General features: G+C 45.2%; 1 protein-coding gene across 2 annotated transcripts in view; it reads right to left on the bottom strand.

Annotated features, from left to right (window-relative positions):
• The window catches only part of KCNH1 (potassium voltage-gated channel subfamily H member 1), a 404,874-nt gene extending 390,375 nt beyond the window's left edge, over nucleotides 1-14,499 (bottom strand). For both annotated transcript variants that reach the window (XM_061161024.1, XM_061161025.1), the window contains exon 1: nucleotides 14,421-14,499. In XM_061161024.1, the coding sequence (XP_061017007.1) occupies nucleotides 14,421-14,499 (79 nt within the window). The remainder of the gene's footprint in view (nucleotides 1-14,420) is intronic.
• Between the last annotated feature and the right edge of the window lie 502 nt (nucleotides 14,500-15,001).

Raw genomic sequence — 15,001 nt, 5'->3', positions numbered from 1 at the left:
GTTGGACACAATTTAGCAACTGAACAACAACAAGTTAATGGCTTAGATCACCTCATCTTTCATTTAAAGTCTCACTCCTTCTAAACAAAGTATGAGAGGCAGAGGACGATGATGGACCCCAATAATACCAAAGGACTTTCTACTGAATGCTTTCACCCTTTCATATAAAACTCATCCAGTGAAAACAGCATGGGATTGTGAGTTAGAAAGACCCTGCCTCCCATTAAGAAACACTAATATTTCAGTGCAAAGGGCCTGAGTCACACACGCATGGGATATGATTGCTAAATAAATTGATAAAATTTTAAAACAAAAAAGATCAAAAGATTAGGTAATATTTAGGAGAAAGGAGAGGAAGGGATGAGAAGAAGAAAGTCAGTACGATACATCTAAAGTCTTAATATCAGCAAAAGTCATTTTGTGGCTGTATTGCAGTTTCTCAGCAATAAAATTCCATGAAAATGACTCTTCTAAATTGTCAAGGGCCCAATCTTTGCACTATACAGACCGAACTCCTAAGAGATTCAATAGTTGTTTGTCTCTGGTTTTAATATCCTACAGTAATACATTTTGATTAAGTCAGTAAATTACAATGGGGAAAGAGATATCAATTTCAAAAGCAAACTCAGACACTTCGTTGACTGGATGATTACCCCTAAGCACATGGTTTCCAAAGCCTGACCTCCATCTTCACTCAGCATCAAATTAAAGGGTTTTAAAACAACAAAAATATATGAATCCCTTTCACAAGCAGGATGGAAGTGAATGAGGATATACATGAAATAGTTTCAGAAACACAGACTTTTTCATTACTCAATGATATTTTTTATCATATTTTTTATCATACTCAATGATACATTGAATTACTGCTAAGAAATATTTATCTGTGTGATCAACTGTGTAAAAAGTGGTGCAATAAATTAATCAGTCAGGTGCTTTAGTCTCATTTTTATAGTCATAATAATTTCTTAATGCACATCTGAACATAACATATGCACTTTAAACAAAACAACTAGACCATCATTGAGTAACACAAAAATTTTATTTCCAGAACTAAAAAAAATAAAAAGTGGCTCAAAGTAAGCAATATAAAAATATTGAATAGCACTAGAAAAAGATTTTTTTTTTTAATTTAGAAAAAGACTTTTTTAGTTAGTTTTACATTTGTCTCATGTGTTATTTTACTACTTTCATGGCAAATGGCTCAGTGTGGACATAGTACAGCCTCAGAGTGGATGGAAGAAATCTCAGAGCCGCTTACTTTAATACAACAAATATCTGAGTATCCACTTTGTCCCAGGCATAATGGGAGTGCAGGGGACATTCTGTTCACTGGCAAGCTCTGCTCAACTTCCCTGCTTAACTTTATCTGTGTATCACATAACTCTCCATCCTGCTCCCCCATCCAAGACGCAGACACAGCAGACTAGACGCGCAGAGAACCACCGGCTGACCAACCCACAGGCAGGGCTGGACCAAGAGATTCTCCCTCCAGAGCAAAAACCAAGACACTGAAGCTGAGGGGTCGGCAGAGCTGACCACATGCATGCTGGTGAGTAGGCGGAGGAAGGCCGATGACCTGGGAGAAAATGGGAAGCTCGGACAGGTACATGGAAGGTAGTGACTGAGGCAACGCGAGGGAGAACTGCACACACAGACAGACCAGGTAGAGATGGATAAACTGAAGCAGAGACTACAGACAAAGACGGACAGCACCAGGAGAGATGGAGAGAGAGGACAGAGGCTGATCCAGACAGGTGGCAGCAGCAGAGCTGGGCAACAGAGACGATCAGTGGCAGGCAGCAATTCAGAGAGACGGGCAGGAAGAGAGAGAGATGGGGAAAGAAGAGAAGAGAGGGTGGGAACGGACGGGCATGGAGCATGGTGGGGGGCGGCAAGGGGAGCCAACACATAAGGAGCCGGAGCTGAAGAGCAGGCAGCCCCGAGCAAGAGACCCACAGCCACATCTAGAGACAGAGTGAGGAGAGAACTCAAGACCCCCGGAGATGGTACAAGAGAGACAGACCAAGGGCCAGAGGGAGATACAGAGATGAAAACCAGAACATTCCAAGAGCAGGCACTGCTGGAGACAAGTGAGAGGCAGGCATTGAGAAGCTGGGAGAGAGAATGACGGCTATTTCCTGTATCAGGACCCAGGGAACAGGGGCCACCCCAGAGGCCCACGTCGCAGATCTCAACCTAACTCAGCCTGCAGCGATGGAAACAGCTCACTGTGACACCGGTCACAGTTCTCCATTTCAGCTAGAGCTGGCTCACCTGACCCTAGAAAATAGGACCAGCCAGCCTTAAAAGGAAATCTCCAACCTGCCAGCCAAACGCGCTCCGGGTCTGAGATGCCTCTCCTAACGCACTATAGAATTCACTCCTGGGCTTGCCTGGTAGCCCAGTGGTAAAGAATCCAGCTGCCAGTGCAGGAGACACGGGCTCCAGCCCTGGTCTGGGAAGATCCCACATGCAAAGCAGCTAAACCCGTTTGCCACAACTATTGAGCCTCTGCTCTAGAGCACAAGAATCGCAACTGCTGAGCCCACGTGTGCCCCGGAGGGCTCAGCAACGAGAGAAGCCACCACAATGAGCAGCCTGCACGCCACAAGCCGAGAGCAGCCCCGCTCACCGCAGCTAAAGCCTGCACAGCCATGAAGACCCAGTGTGTTAGTCGCTCAGCCATGTCTGACTGACTGCGATTCCATGGACTGTAGCCCACCAGCCTCCTCTATCCATGGGATTTTTCAGGCAAGAAGACCGGAGTGGGTTGCCATTCCATTCTCTAGGTGAAGACCCAGTACAGCCAATAAATAAAATTATTTAAAAAAAAAAAAAAAAAAAAAAAGAACTTGCTCCTGCCCCAAATCCCTTGGAAAAAATATTCTTCCACCATTGACTGGTGAGCCCTGCACTCCCACAGTCCATGGATTGTTTTCCCTTAGATAAAGGACATCAAAGTCATTACTAACTTGCTTTAGTTTCATCATTTGACAAGAGTAACAGAGAAAAGCGACACAGTGAATGAAGTCAGGCAGGAGCACAACCCCTGGATGACCTAGCCAGGTGGGAAAAGTATCAAGGGGAATCTCAGCTGACAGAGGAACGACTAGAATTTAGAACCTCCTCCATCTTTAAAAACCATCAGCTATCATTTCAAAGTGGCAGATCAAAAACATGTATTTACTTCCTCATCCTTGAATGATGGCTGGAAAATTCAAAGGGATATTCCCACAGCATCAAAGGGAAGGGTCACCAGTAGGCAAGAGCTAAGTTTCTGGAAGATGAAGGATAAGTGGAGGATGAAATGCAGCAGAGGAAGTCATGATTTTAAAATTCCAAAGGGATTTGGACAAGGAAGGGGCTAATGAGACGCAGGACACTGAACTGTTAGCTACTGTCTAAGGCAGGAATGGGATTTGAGCAAAAACTGGGAAACCAATAGAGAAAGTCAATAGAGAAAAAGTCCACTCACCCTCCGACATATTCCCTCCATCCATACACCCTGGCAGCCACGCCTCTACCTCTCAAGTAAAGACACATATGGCTCAGAGGCAGTAGTCTGCCAACTGCAACATCCATCGGAAGTGCCCGGATAACTCAGTAAAACACGGATAACAGGCCCCATCCCCTGAGTCTTTGATTCACTAGATATAAGGTTGTTGTTTAATCACTAAGTGGTGTCCAACTCCTTTGTGACTGCATGGACTGTAGCCCACTAGGTTCCTCTGTCCATGGGATTCTCCAGACAAGAACACCAGAGTGGGTTGACATTTCCTTCTCCAGGGGATCTTCCCAACCCAGGAATCAAACCCACGTGTCTTACATTGACAGGCAGATTCTTCACCACTGAGCCATCAGAAGTAAGTTTTGCCCCAAGAATTTGCATTCCTATCAAGTTCCTAGAGGTTCTACCACTAGAAATTAATGAAGGCAATTTTACTTAATCTCTTTTTTAAACCTCAGTTTCTGCAGTAATAAAATGGAATAGTGAGAGTGCTTACAGAAAAGTCTTAGTGAGATCAGAGGAGAAGATACATGTGAACCCTTTGGCACACTGCCAGGCACACCTATGAGACAGGTTTTTTAATTCGCCCAAGTCATGGTTATAACCAGTGATTATAATTGATGCTTATAACAAGTATTTGTTGGCTTCTAATGTTTTTTGAATTCTGAGAATTTGAAAAGTGAAAAAAGATGGAAAAAGAACATGAAAACATCTCATCAAGCCTGTAGGTGACCAACTTGTTGAGCTGAAAAGCAAGGACAGGTGCGTGCTACTTTCACCAGGCAGAATACAGGTATTTTTCGTTCTGTTGAATAGGAGAACCTGAATATCATACCTTCTCACCAAGTTCATGCCCATGACTGATACTGGTCTGGACAACAGGCTACTGAGAAGGTACTTGTCCAGGGAAAGAGCAACAGGTTCTATGGTCAGAATCCTGGCAGGTAAATAATGACACATTTGAGCAGGTTATTAGACGAGGGTTTAATCAAGGAACTATTTAGAAAAGCATGGGTCAGGTGGTAAACCAACTCTCTTGAGGAGAAAAAGCTCTGATTTATATCATTTGACAATTTCTGAGGGGTAAATATTCCCACATGGCAGAGTTTAAGCTACCAAGTTCCCTGAACCAGGAATAGGGAAAAGGTGAGCATAACCACGTCTTGAGAGAGAGTACTGATACCATCCAGCTGCACCTGCCCCAGCACACAATGGGGGAAAAATTCAGGGACAGTGCAGGACCCCCGGGGTTAGTAACCTTTGCAAATTGCAAGGTTTACCCAAACCCAAAGAGAGTGAGCTGCAGATGTAAACTTTAATCAAAGTAAAACAGATAGGCTACGATGATGACCTTGCAGGGAGGAAATTAGGGGAATAAATATTACAATCTCCCCTAGCTCCTTCCCCACCTCACGGTGGTAAGAAGCCAGCCAGGAGTCAGGAAGCAAGGGAGCCTACAGACATAATCTATGTAGGTCACCATCCCAGGATGCAGAGCAGGTTATAGAAGAAAAAAGACTGGCCCAGTGATAAAGAATCCACTTGCCAATGCACGAGATGTGACAGATGCAAGTGTGATCCCTGGGTTGGGAAGATCCCCCGGAGTAGGAAATGGCAACCTTCTCCAGTATTCTTGCCTGGAAAATCCCATGGACAGAGGAGCCTGGTGGTTACAGTCCTTGGGGTCGCAAAGAGTCAAACACGACTGAGCACAACAGAAGATAAAGCAGTACACTGGCCCTTGTAGGCACTCAAAGCACAGCCTTAAAGATCGCAGCCTAGAATGCTAATCAATTCAGTCCCAATAATGCTGACAGGAAACAAAAGTAAAGAAAATCAAAACTTAAAAATCCATGTAGATGAAGTAAATATATTTTCTTCGCCAGTTATAAAGCTCTAGTCTAAAACAGGCTTTCCAAATTCACTCTTAATAGAAACTGAAGTTAAGCAGTAGATAAATATTGGTACAATTTGCCCAAATAGTATCATCTTTCAGATGCTGACTCCAGCACTCTGAGAATGCTAGTGGCGGGCGCCTACATCACTGCTGTAAGGAAAGAAGGAAGTAACTAGAGGCCATTCCTCTTCTTTATAAAGATGCCTGAACTGTGGTATTGGAGAAGACTCTTGAGAGTGCCTTGGACTGCAAGGAGATCAAACCAGTCAATCCTAAAGGAAATCAATCCTGAATATTCATTAGTAGAACTGATGCTGAAACTGAAGCTCCAATACTTTGGCCACCTGATGTGAACTGACTCATTGGAAAAGATCCTGATGCTGGGAAAGATTAAAGGCAGGAGGAGAAGGGGACAACAGAGGATGAGATGGTTGGATGGCATCACCGACTCAATGGGCATGAGTCTGAGTAAACTCTGGGAGTGGGTGGTGGACAGGGAAGCCTAGCATGCTGCAGTCCATGGGGTCGCAAAGAGTCAGACACGACTGAGGAACCAAACTGAACTGATGTCACTAAAGACCCTTTGAAAAGCTATGAGAAATGGCAGCCTTGAGGCACTCTCATTTAATAATTAACATTAATAATTACAAGATTGACTCAATTTCAGAACATCAGTTTTATGCAACTTAAAATTAATAGAAAGAGCTGCCATTTTAATTGATAGAATGAACAATCTTAGGATGAGTAAGCAAACAGATTCAGACTAGTGGCATAATTCTTTAATACCCAATCAGAAGAGCTGTAAGTAGTTTTTCTCCTCAGTAGCCACACATGACTGTTAGAATAGAGACCATGAGAACTGAGGGAGACGCCAAAGTTGGCCAGATGGCAATCTGTTCAGCAAGACTGTCCTTGCACAGAGAGCAGCCAGGGCATCAGACAGATCCCAAGATCTAAGATGGGCTGGAATCGCACAGCAATGGGGGAGAACCCGAGACCAGGTGCCAAAGAAGACAGGGCAATGGGACATTCCAGAGGACGGAGAGCTTGCTAAGAAAACTTCCGCCACATCAAAACAAAGCTTCATACATGCTGCAATCGTCCCCTTTAAATTGACGTAAGGGACCTGGTCATCCCATATCCAATCTCACCAAAAAAGAAAGAGCTATAAAATCTAAGAATAAGTTTGGGTGAGATGTTTATAACGGAAAAAATGTGTGGTAAGTACTGAGTTGACATAGCATCTCTTAAATCTTTGCTGAGGTTTGCAACGCATGTTGGTCTTCACCCCTCTGCAATGAGCCCCAGCGTCACACACATCACACTCATTTTGGGAGTCCCGGCCTCGAGCACTGCATCACGCACAAAGGAGGTCCACCAGGCCTGTGAAACGGGGCTGGAGGCGAGTCTTGGCTTTGCAGTTTGTCTTTGAGTTTTGATTCCTCCATGGTATCACTGCCCCCACTTCAGTCACTTTATTTCTTTCACTAAAATAAACATGTCATTCACCTCCTAGTCCCGTCTCACTTCCAGCCTGAATTCTTACATATGTCCCCAGAGTTTTTCCATTTAAGAAAATGAGTCTCTCACACACACTTGCCTGTGTCCTTTGCACACAATACTAACTGTGTGAGTCTTTCACATCATTTACCATCATGGTGCAGGAGTTCACGCTATAGGAACGTTTTAACACAGAGTAGATATTGAGAGCTGGACAATAAAAAGAAGGCTGAGTGCTGAAGAATTGATGCTTTTGAACTGTGGTGTTAGAGAAGACTCTTGAGAGTCCCTTGGACAGTAAGGAAATCAACACTGAATATTCATTGGAAGGACTGATGCTGAAGCTGAAACTCCAATACTTTGGCCACCCGATGCAAAGAACTAACTCATTGGAAAAGACCCTGATGCTGGGAAAGATTGAAGGCAGGAGGTGAAGGGGACGACAGAGGATGAGATGGTTGGATGGCATCACTGACTCGATGGACATGAGTTTAAGCAAGCTTCGGGAGATGGTGAGGGACAGGGAGGCCTGGTGTGCTGCAGTCCACGGGGTCACAAAGAGTCAGACACGACTGAACGACTGAACAAGAAGAAGATAGTGAAACCTCCCAAAGGACAAGGGCAAGTTTTGTTTTCATTTCATTTTGATCACGTGCTCACTATTAATATGACCCTGAGTGACCCTGCTTTATTGGATACTAGATTGTTTGGGCAGTGCCATTATTAAAGGAGAAAATAGCATGTGTCGACAAGGGTGTGCTGTGGAGTGCTGATAACTTTCATACGCTGCTGGAGGGAGTGAAAAATGATATAAGCCCTTTGGAAAACTGGCAGCATCTGCCACACTTAAACACAGGCATCCTATGTACACACTCAATATACGCCCAAAAGACATGAAGAACATTTGTAGCAGCATTGACAGCAAAAATCTGCAAACAACTCACACGTGGTTAGAGGAGGTCAGTGAGAGGACGTGACCACTAGCTGACCATTGAGCTGGACCCAAACAATCAGAGGCTCCTCACCCCTCCCCTGTCCTTGGGATGTACACTCTGCCCACCGCTTCCACAGAAGGAGCTGTCCCAAGGAGAGAGGAGGGTGTTGAGACCATCTAGACCAGCGGTCCCCAACCTTTTCAGCACCAGGGACGAATTTCATAGAAGACAATTTTTCTACAAATGGAGGGGGATGGTTTCAGGATGACTTAAGCATATTATATTTATTGTGCACTTTATTTCAATTATTATTACATCAGCTCCACCTCAGATCATCAGGCATTAGATCCCAGAGGTTCAGGACCCCTGATCTAGAGTGAATATGTGACTGAATCCAGTAAAGGCCTCTTTTTAACCTTTAAGTTTTGGCAAGTGGGTGTGGAGATCTACTCATATTGCAGTGCCCAAGACAAATCCAGTAAGTTCCCTCACTTATTAAACCTGCCGCCTACCAGTCTAGAGTGGGCTGCCTCTTTCTTCCATCTCTCCTTGCCCTCCCTATAAGGGGGCCAGTTTGCAGAACAACACGTATCCATCAACAGTAGAGTGGATAAATACAATGCATGGTGTGGTCATTCCACAAAGTACTATACAGCAGTGAAAAATGAGCGATGAAAACACATGCAACAACAGCATGGAGGAATCATCAGCTGATGAAGATCCATGCTGTATGTCCCATGCATATAAAGCTCAAAAACAGACAAAGTGAACTGCAGTGTTCAGGAATACAAAACAAGTGAAATTATGGGGCAGAATATGAAGAAATTATGGTCACCATGAACTCAGGAGATATTTCCCTTTGGGAAGTAATGAAGATGGAACAGGAAGGCCCCAGGAGTCCTGGAGTGCTGGCAAGATCTCACTGAGGTGGTGACAGAACATTATACAAATGTATTAATCTACACAAAGTGATTTCATGTGCATTTTTATTATTTTAAAGCCAAAAAAAAAAAAAGGTTTTAAAAAAACAAGGAAGAAGGGAACTTCCCTGGTGGTACAGTGAATGAGAATTTGCCTGCCAGTGCAGGGGACACAGGTTCGGTCCCTTGCCCAGGAAGATTCCACATGCCACAGAGCAACTAAAGCCCGTGAGCCACAACTACTGAGCCTGCGTGCCTAGAGCCCGCGCTCCACAGCAAGAGAAGCTGCTGTAATGAGAAGCCCACACACTGCAGCTAGAGAGCAACCCCCACCCGCTGCAACCAGAAAAAGCCCACGTGCAACACCAAAGACCTGGTGCAACCAAAAGTAAATAAATAATTTTTTTTAAGGGAGAGGAATTAAGACAAGAAAACTGTTAGTAAACTACTCCCAAAACAGTTTTCAGGTGGAAAAAGGAGTGGGATAGGTCTGTTTAGTTCTGCAGGGCAGTCTTGGAATGAATGGTATCTATAAGAGGGCAGATTTTGGTGAGACCGGACAATGACAACAACAAGAAAGGAGGAGGAGAGGAAGGAGGGAAGGGAGGAGAACAAAACAGTTCACAGTTACAGTTGCTTACGACAGAACATTCTAGTAAGAAAGTAAATGTCCCATCTTGAAGCTCTCCAAGCATAGGTTGCAGAACCACTGGAAGGACTGCTCTGGAGAAGATTCAAACACTGGAAAAGGAATAGCAACATGTGTCCCTTCAGACTTCAAATTCTCACCAGTTATAGGTGTGGCCACTTAGAGGAAAAACATCACCAGAGATCCTGAGTGTACAACACAGACACTCACTTTATGAAAGGGCTTCTTTGAATAAATAACTAAAGTATATTTTAAATGTTTGTTTACAAGCCATTAACTATCTAACCAAAAATAAAGAGGCAGGGAAGACACAGGGAGCTTCGAGGCAACGCTGAAGAAACCACTGCCAAATGGAGTTCAGTCATCAGTGAAGAGTTACTGTTGGAAAGAACGAAGCCAAAGAGTCCATTTATCACAATGTTCCTCAAAGGCATCTACTCTTTTATGATAGATTATTAAAATATATGGATTTCATAAAAGTCAGGGAGTTTGGAAAACTTGTTGCCTCACATTAAATCAGATGCTCCGTCCTCTCAATCCCCCAGCTACTGTCAGCCGATAGATTAAACCTGTGAGTCTTTCAGAGAAAGCGAACTGAGCCGAGGTTGAGGATTATCTTCGAACATATTACAAGGGAAAAAAAAACAACAACAATTCTGTTGAACTGGTAATAATTCAGATTACCACCTACTCCACGTTCAGAGCAATAATGGACTTTAACCAGTTTTCTGTTTCATAAATATTCCCAGGGCTCAACACTTTCTGAGGAGACACAGCATTCCCCACGGCGCTCATCCTGTTTGCTAAGTACTTACAACAACCTGAACCAACTTAACGCTGAACAAAAACACAGCTGATGCAGCAATCTGTAAATTATACATGTATGTAAATCTGTACCCAAATGTGTCGCGTTTCACTCCTGCTAACATGCATGGGTTCTTAACTGGCACCTACAATTGTTTGATAGAGGTTTACGAACACTAAAACATATGTTCTGCCTAGAATGGGACCATTTAGGGTAATATTTTTGTAGTTTCCTGGCACTGAGGTCTGACAGCCTTCCTAAGACAGATCTATTTGCTTCAGCGAGCATTCTGACAGTAAGCACTACAGATTTAAGCAACCATCAAAAAATATTCTGGAACAACACTTTTCAAGCATGAATATCAAGAGAAACAGGCTGGCTTTGCCTATGTGGCCATGAAGTCAGTATAAGAATCTGAAATGATGATAATCAAAATCAAATCCAATCCGGGGTGCTAATTATGCCCTCTGACTACTTACAGCTAAGCAAAAAAAAAAAAAAAAACAGGTAATTTCTTTCAAATAGCCTCAGGATATATAAAAGAAAATTAAACTAGATTTAAGTCCCACCAAGACCAGGAATCTTTTAAACTTTTTTAGAAATAAAATGTCAGATCTAAATAAGAGTTGCAGCCAGGAAACACTGTGGAATTGGAGTGGGGTCCTTGGACCCAGACTCACTAGAATGTAACTTACTAAAGGTAAAGAGGATCTCCTGCTTTCTGCTATATCCCCAGCGTTCAATAAATATGCTCAATAAATCTTTGTTGAATGAAAAAACCAGTAACAACAACTGTTGTCTAGTCCCTGAGCTGCCTCTTACTAGTAAGTAAATGACTTAACCTGAAGATTCGTAATCCCTGAAATTCTAAAATGGAGACACTGCACCTCCTTTGCTGGCTTATGAGGATCAAAGGTGATATTCCATGGTAAGTGACTTAATACTCTACAAAAGGCAGACAGACAAGTGCTGTTACCCCAACTAAACCGCTGACAAACGTGAAAATACTGCCCTTCCTTGAAACAGAATTAGCTTGTCCCTTGCCCTATGATTCTGCTTGGATGTGGCAGCAAGGCTGTTAGCCAAAATGGATGCTGTTCTTGTTGTTGTAACATTTTATTTAATCTCCACTGGGAAATTGTGCTTCTCTAGAGAAAATAATGGTAATACAAGGAAGGTCACTTCAAGGTATACTATAAGAAGCATGACACTGGGGTCAAAGGGCTTAGGGGTTCATCAGTTCTGCCCTTAAATCTTTGAGAAAATTCACTTGCTTTCATTTCTTCATTTATACTGTGTTAGGGAAGGAGAGGTAGACGACAAAGCATCTAAGGCCTGTCTCAGTTCTATGATTTTCCAGATACCAGATATTCAAATACCCCAGAACAAAGCCAGTTCTATTATCCATTAGCACATAATGAGAGATTTTTTAAAGGATGATGAAAACAGTTCTACAAGCTAAGTCACAACGGCTGGAGAAACAATGATGCTATAAGAAAGATGAATGATTCCTTCTGAAGAGCTGCCTCAGGCACTGTCTGCCTGCCACTTCCAATAAGTCACTTAACATTCCTGGGACTCAGTGTTTTGATCTGTAAAAGAGGAACAATAATACTGCATAGGACCACTGGGAGAAAATACTTAAGAAAATGATCAAAAAGTATTGCTATTTTAAGGTAAACGCTATTTAAACACTTTCATGCCCCCTCCCTCAAAAAAAGGGCTGGTGGATTCTAGAAGGAGACAATCAATATTTTTAAATAGATTTTTTCCATCACAGTAAAATAACATGATGCTTGTAGATATTGTGATATTTCCAAGAGTACAGATTGTTTTTCCTATTTGGGCTCAGGAAATACGAAGACAGGGGTCACTAAAAACTGAAATCTCACAACCTTGAAACAGTAGATCATTTTAAATGTTCATCTGTCTCTCCTCCCAAGATGTTTGGTTTTGTTGTTGATGTTGTTTTGGTTGGTTAGTTAATTGAAGTCAAGTTGATGAAATTGGAGCTGAAATTAAAGCACCAGTGCTAACAATGTTGCCTGCTACTTATTCTTTTAACATTCCATGTCTGCTTACAGAGGGGAGGAAGCTCCAAGAAGACCAACCAAATCAGAAGGTATTCTGCCTTCTCAGTTCCAGGAGTTTTTGTAATTGTGTCAGCTCCAGAATTCGTATCTTTTTTTTTTTTTTATCATTTTACTGTGGTTATTAGCTCCATGATTCTTCATTTCCTGCTACAAGCCTAAGGAACTTTGTGATTGTCACATTTAAGATTCTCTTACTACTCTCTCCACTACTCTCTCTTACTACTCAAAAACATGATAAGGTATACATTAGATACAGTCTTCCCTCATATTTAAAGGACACTACCTCTTCACCAAAAAAATGCAGTTGTCATTGATACTTATGAGAAAGTTGATGTCACTGTCAATGGGATCCTCAAATAGCAAGAATCCCTCGATAACCCACAACAGGCCAATAACAACAGCAATCACAGAAAATTAACTCTTAAATAGCGATTTTACTTAAAAAGCCATGATCACCTGCAGCTCTTTCACGGCAAAAGAGTTTATTGTGGCTGTTCACGTAGTAATTAACATTCTCTTCTCTCCTCAGGTAATGGCTGGGACTGTTCGAAAGCCACCTGAGTTTGAGGAAGCCCTTGAAAGGAAAAGGGCTTCCCTTGTTGCTCAGCTGGTGAAGAATCCGCTTGCAATGTGGGAGACCTGGGTTCGATCCCTGGGTTGGGAAGATCCCCTGGAGACGGGAAAGGCTACCCACTCCAGTATTCTGGCCTGGAGAATCGCATGGACTGTATAGATCACCGGGTAGCAAAGAGTCAGACAGGACTGAGTGACTTTCACTTTCACTTTGAAAGGAAAGGTGATTGACCAGAAATTCTTCAAGAGGCACATTTCTACAAAGTGCCTGAATAATACATGATGATTTGCTATCCTAGTTGATAAGTTATTTACTAGAAGATAAATTTAAATCTGTTTTTAATTATAAAGAGTATTTTCTAGTAGCATAAGTCACTTCCATGCCCTTCCCCTGAATCCCAAACTAAATCCTAATAGAAGTGCAGAGTTTTAACACAATCTCCTTCAGGCACGGCAACAGTGATATTTATACATGTTAAAAACCCATTTCCTGAGTTGGCTCTTCACGTCCTCCCAACAGAATGGCATCTTACTCTGGAAGGAGATGGGGACCAGGAGCCTGTAGAGAACGTCTCTAGGCTTGTCCTCTGTCATTTCAGCCTGTTTGATGAACGGCTTGCACTGCATCTTCCAACTGCTCTGTAAGCGCTTTACCCTGGAAGCTCTGCTGTGAGTACTAAAGGCGTTTGAAACGATTGCATTCTATCCCTGCTCCTAGGACTTCCCAACACCTCATGCCATCTTAATGCCACTGGGAAAGAGAGGGGCTGGAGCTCTGGTTTATCGGGCAATGGAAACATTTACAGTTTGGGTGAGTTTGAGAATGTACAGGGGAGCAAGAGTTATAAAACACTGCTGTGGTTTGGAAGAGAGGAACGATGACAGGTCTGTACCTGCGCCCCTCCACTTTGCACTCGAGTTCAGGAAACTCTGCCCTTCGTGAGCCTTAACTTCGAAGGGTGTGGGTGGGTGAGGAGGTGGAATCCGGCAGCCTGCAGCACGTCCCTAGGTTCCCACGTCCCTACCCCTCGGACTTTTCAGGTGCCTGGGTGGGAGGTGGAAGCAGCCGCATCCTCCCATCCCTCGGGGCCGGGACTCGGAGGTGCCGGTCTCTCCTGGGGCGCTCTCTCCTGGGGGAGGCGGCGCCGTGGACAGCGGCCAGAGAACCCGGAGAGCCCTAACGGAGGGGCGAGCAGTACCGAAGGGGAAGGCGCTGCCATTCCTGCCGCGACCAGCTTCCCATCACTTTTCCCGGGACTTTGCTCATCAGCTGGTACACTCCCTGGAGAGGAGACCGAGAAGGTGCGCGAAAGGTCCCCAAAAGCGACCCCAGGAGAGCGCTCCTCTTGGGTTGGGGACCCGTTAGACCCCGCCCCGCTCTACCCACCCTTCCCAGCCCCCGGGAGTCAGCCCCGCGCCGCGGCTCCCAGCAGAGCCCCGGGGTTCTGCTGCATCTGCTGGCGCCGAGCGGCGGGAGGCGTCTGCAATAAAGGCACGGGTAAAAAGCCGGGGTGTCAAATCCGAATGCACCTCTTACCATTGGACCGCCGGACAATGTTCTCCAGAAATGTGTTTTGCGGGGCCACCAGTCCCTTCCTGCCCCCAGCCATGGTCATCCTCCCGGCAGCTCGGGGTCTGGGGGGGCGTCCCGGCGCGGCGACTCACGGCAGCAGCAAGCTGGGCGCGGGGCCCGCGAGCGATCCCGGCTGGAAGCGCCCCATGCGCCCCACGGGGACCCGGGCGGGCAGGGGCGGCGGCGGCTTCCTCCGGCTGCCACCCTCGCGCCCTCTTCGCGCCTCCCTCCCCGCGGCCCGCCTCGCAGTGTACTCGCGCGGGGCTCGCCGCGCCGCAGCCGCCTCCGGGTGGGCGGAGGGGGGAGCCGCCGCAACCAGGCCCGCGGCGCCCCCTACCGGGCGCGTGTCCCCCGCCGGCCTGCGGGAGGCCGAGCGGGGCGCTCCCGCAGCTGCCGGGAAGCCGAGCGCCGCGGAGGGCCAAGGCTGGACCGGCAGCGCCGCGCTCTGGGCACAGCCGGGAAACGTGCACAGTGCGCGCCTTGGGTTGGGTGGCGAGGAGGGTGTTGGAGCTGCTGTCTCTGGGGGGTTCACTCCCAACGAGGTC

Source organism: Dama dama, chromosome 14, assembly GCF_033118175.1.
Source record: "Dama dama isolate Ldn47 chromosome 14, ASM3311817v1, whole genome shotgun sequence".
NCBI lineage: Eukaryota > Metazoa > Chordata > Mammalia > Artiodactyla > Cervidae > Dama > Dama dama.
The sequence above is the reverse complement of the archived record's forward strand: the minus strand, read 5'-3'. Positions and strand labels throughout refer to the sequence as shown.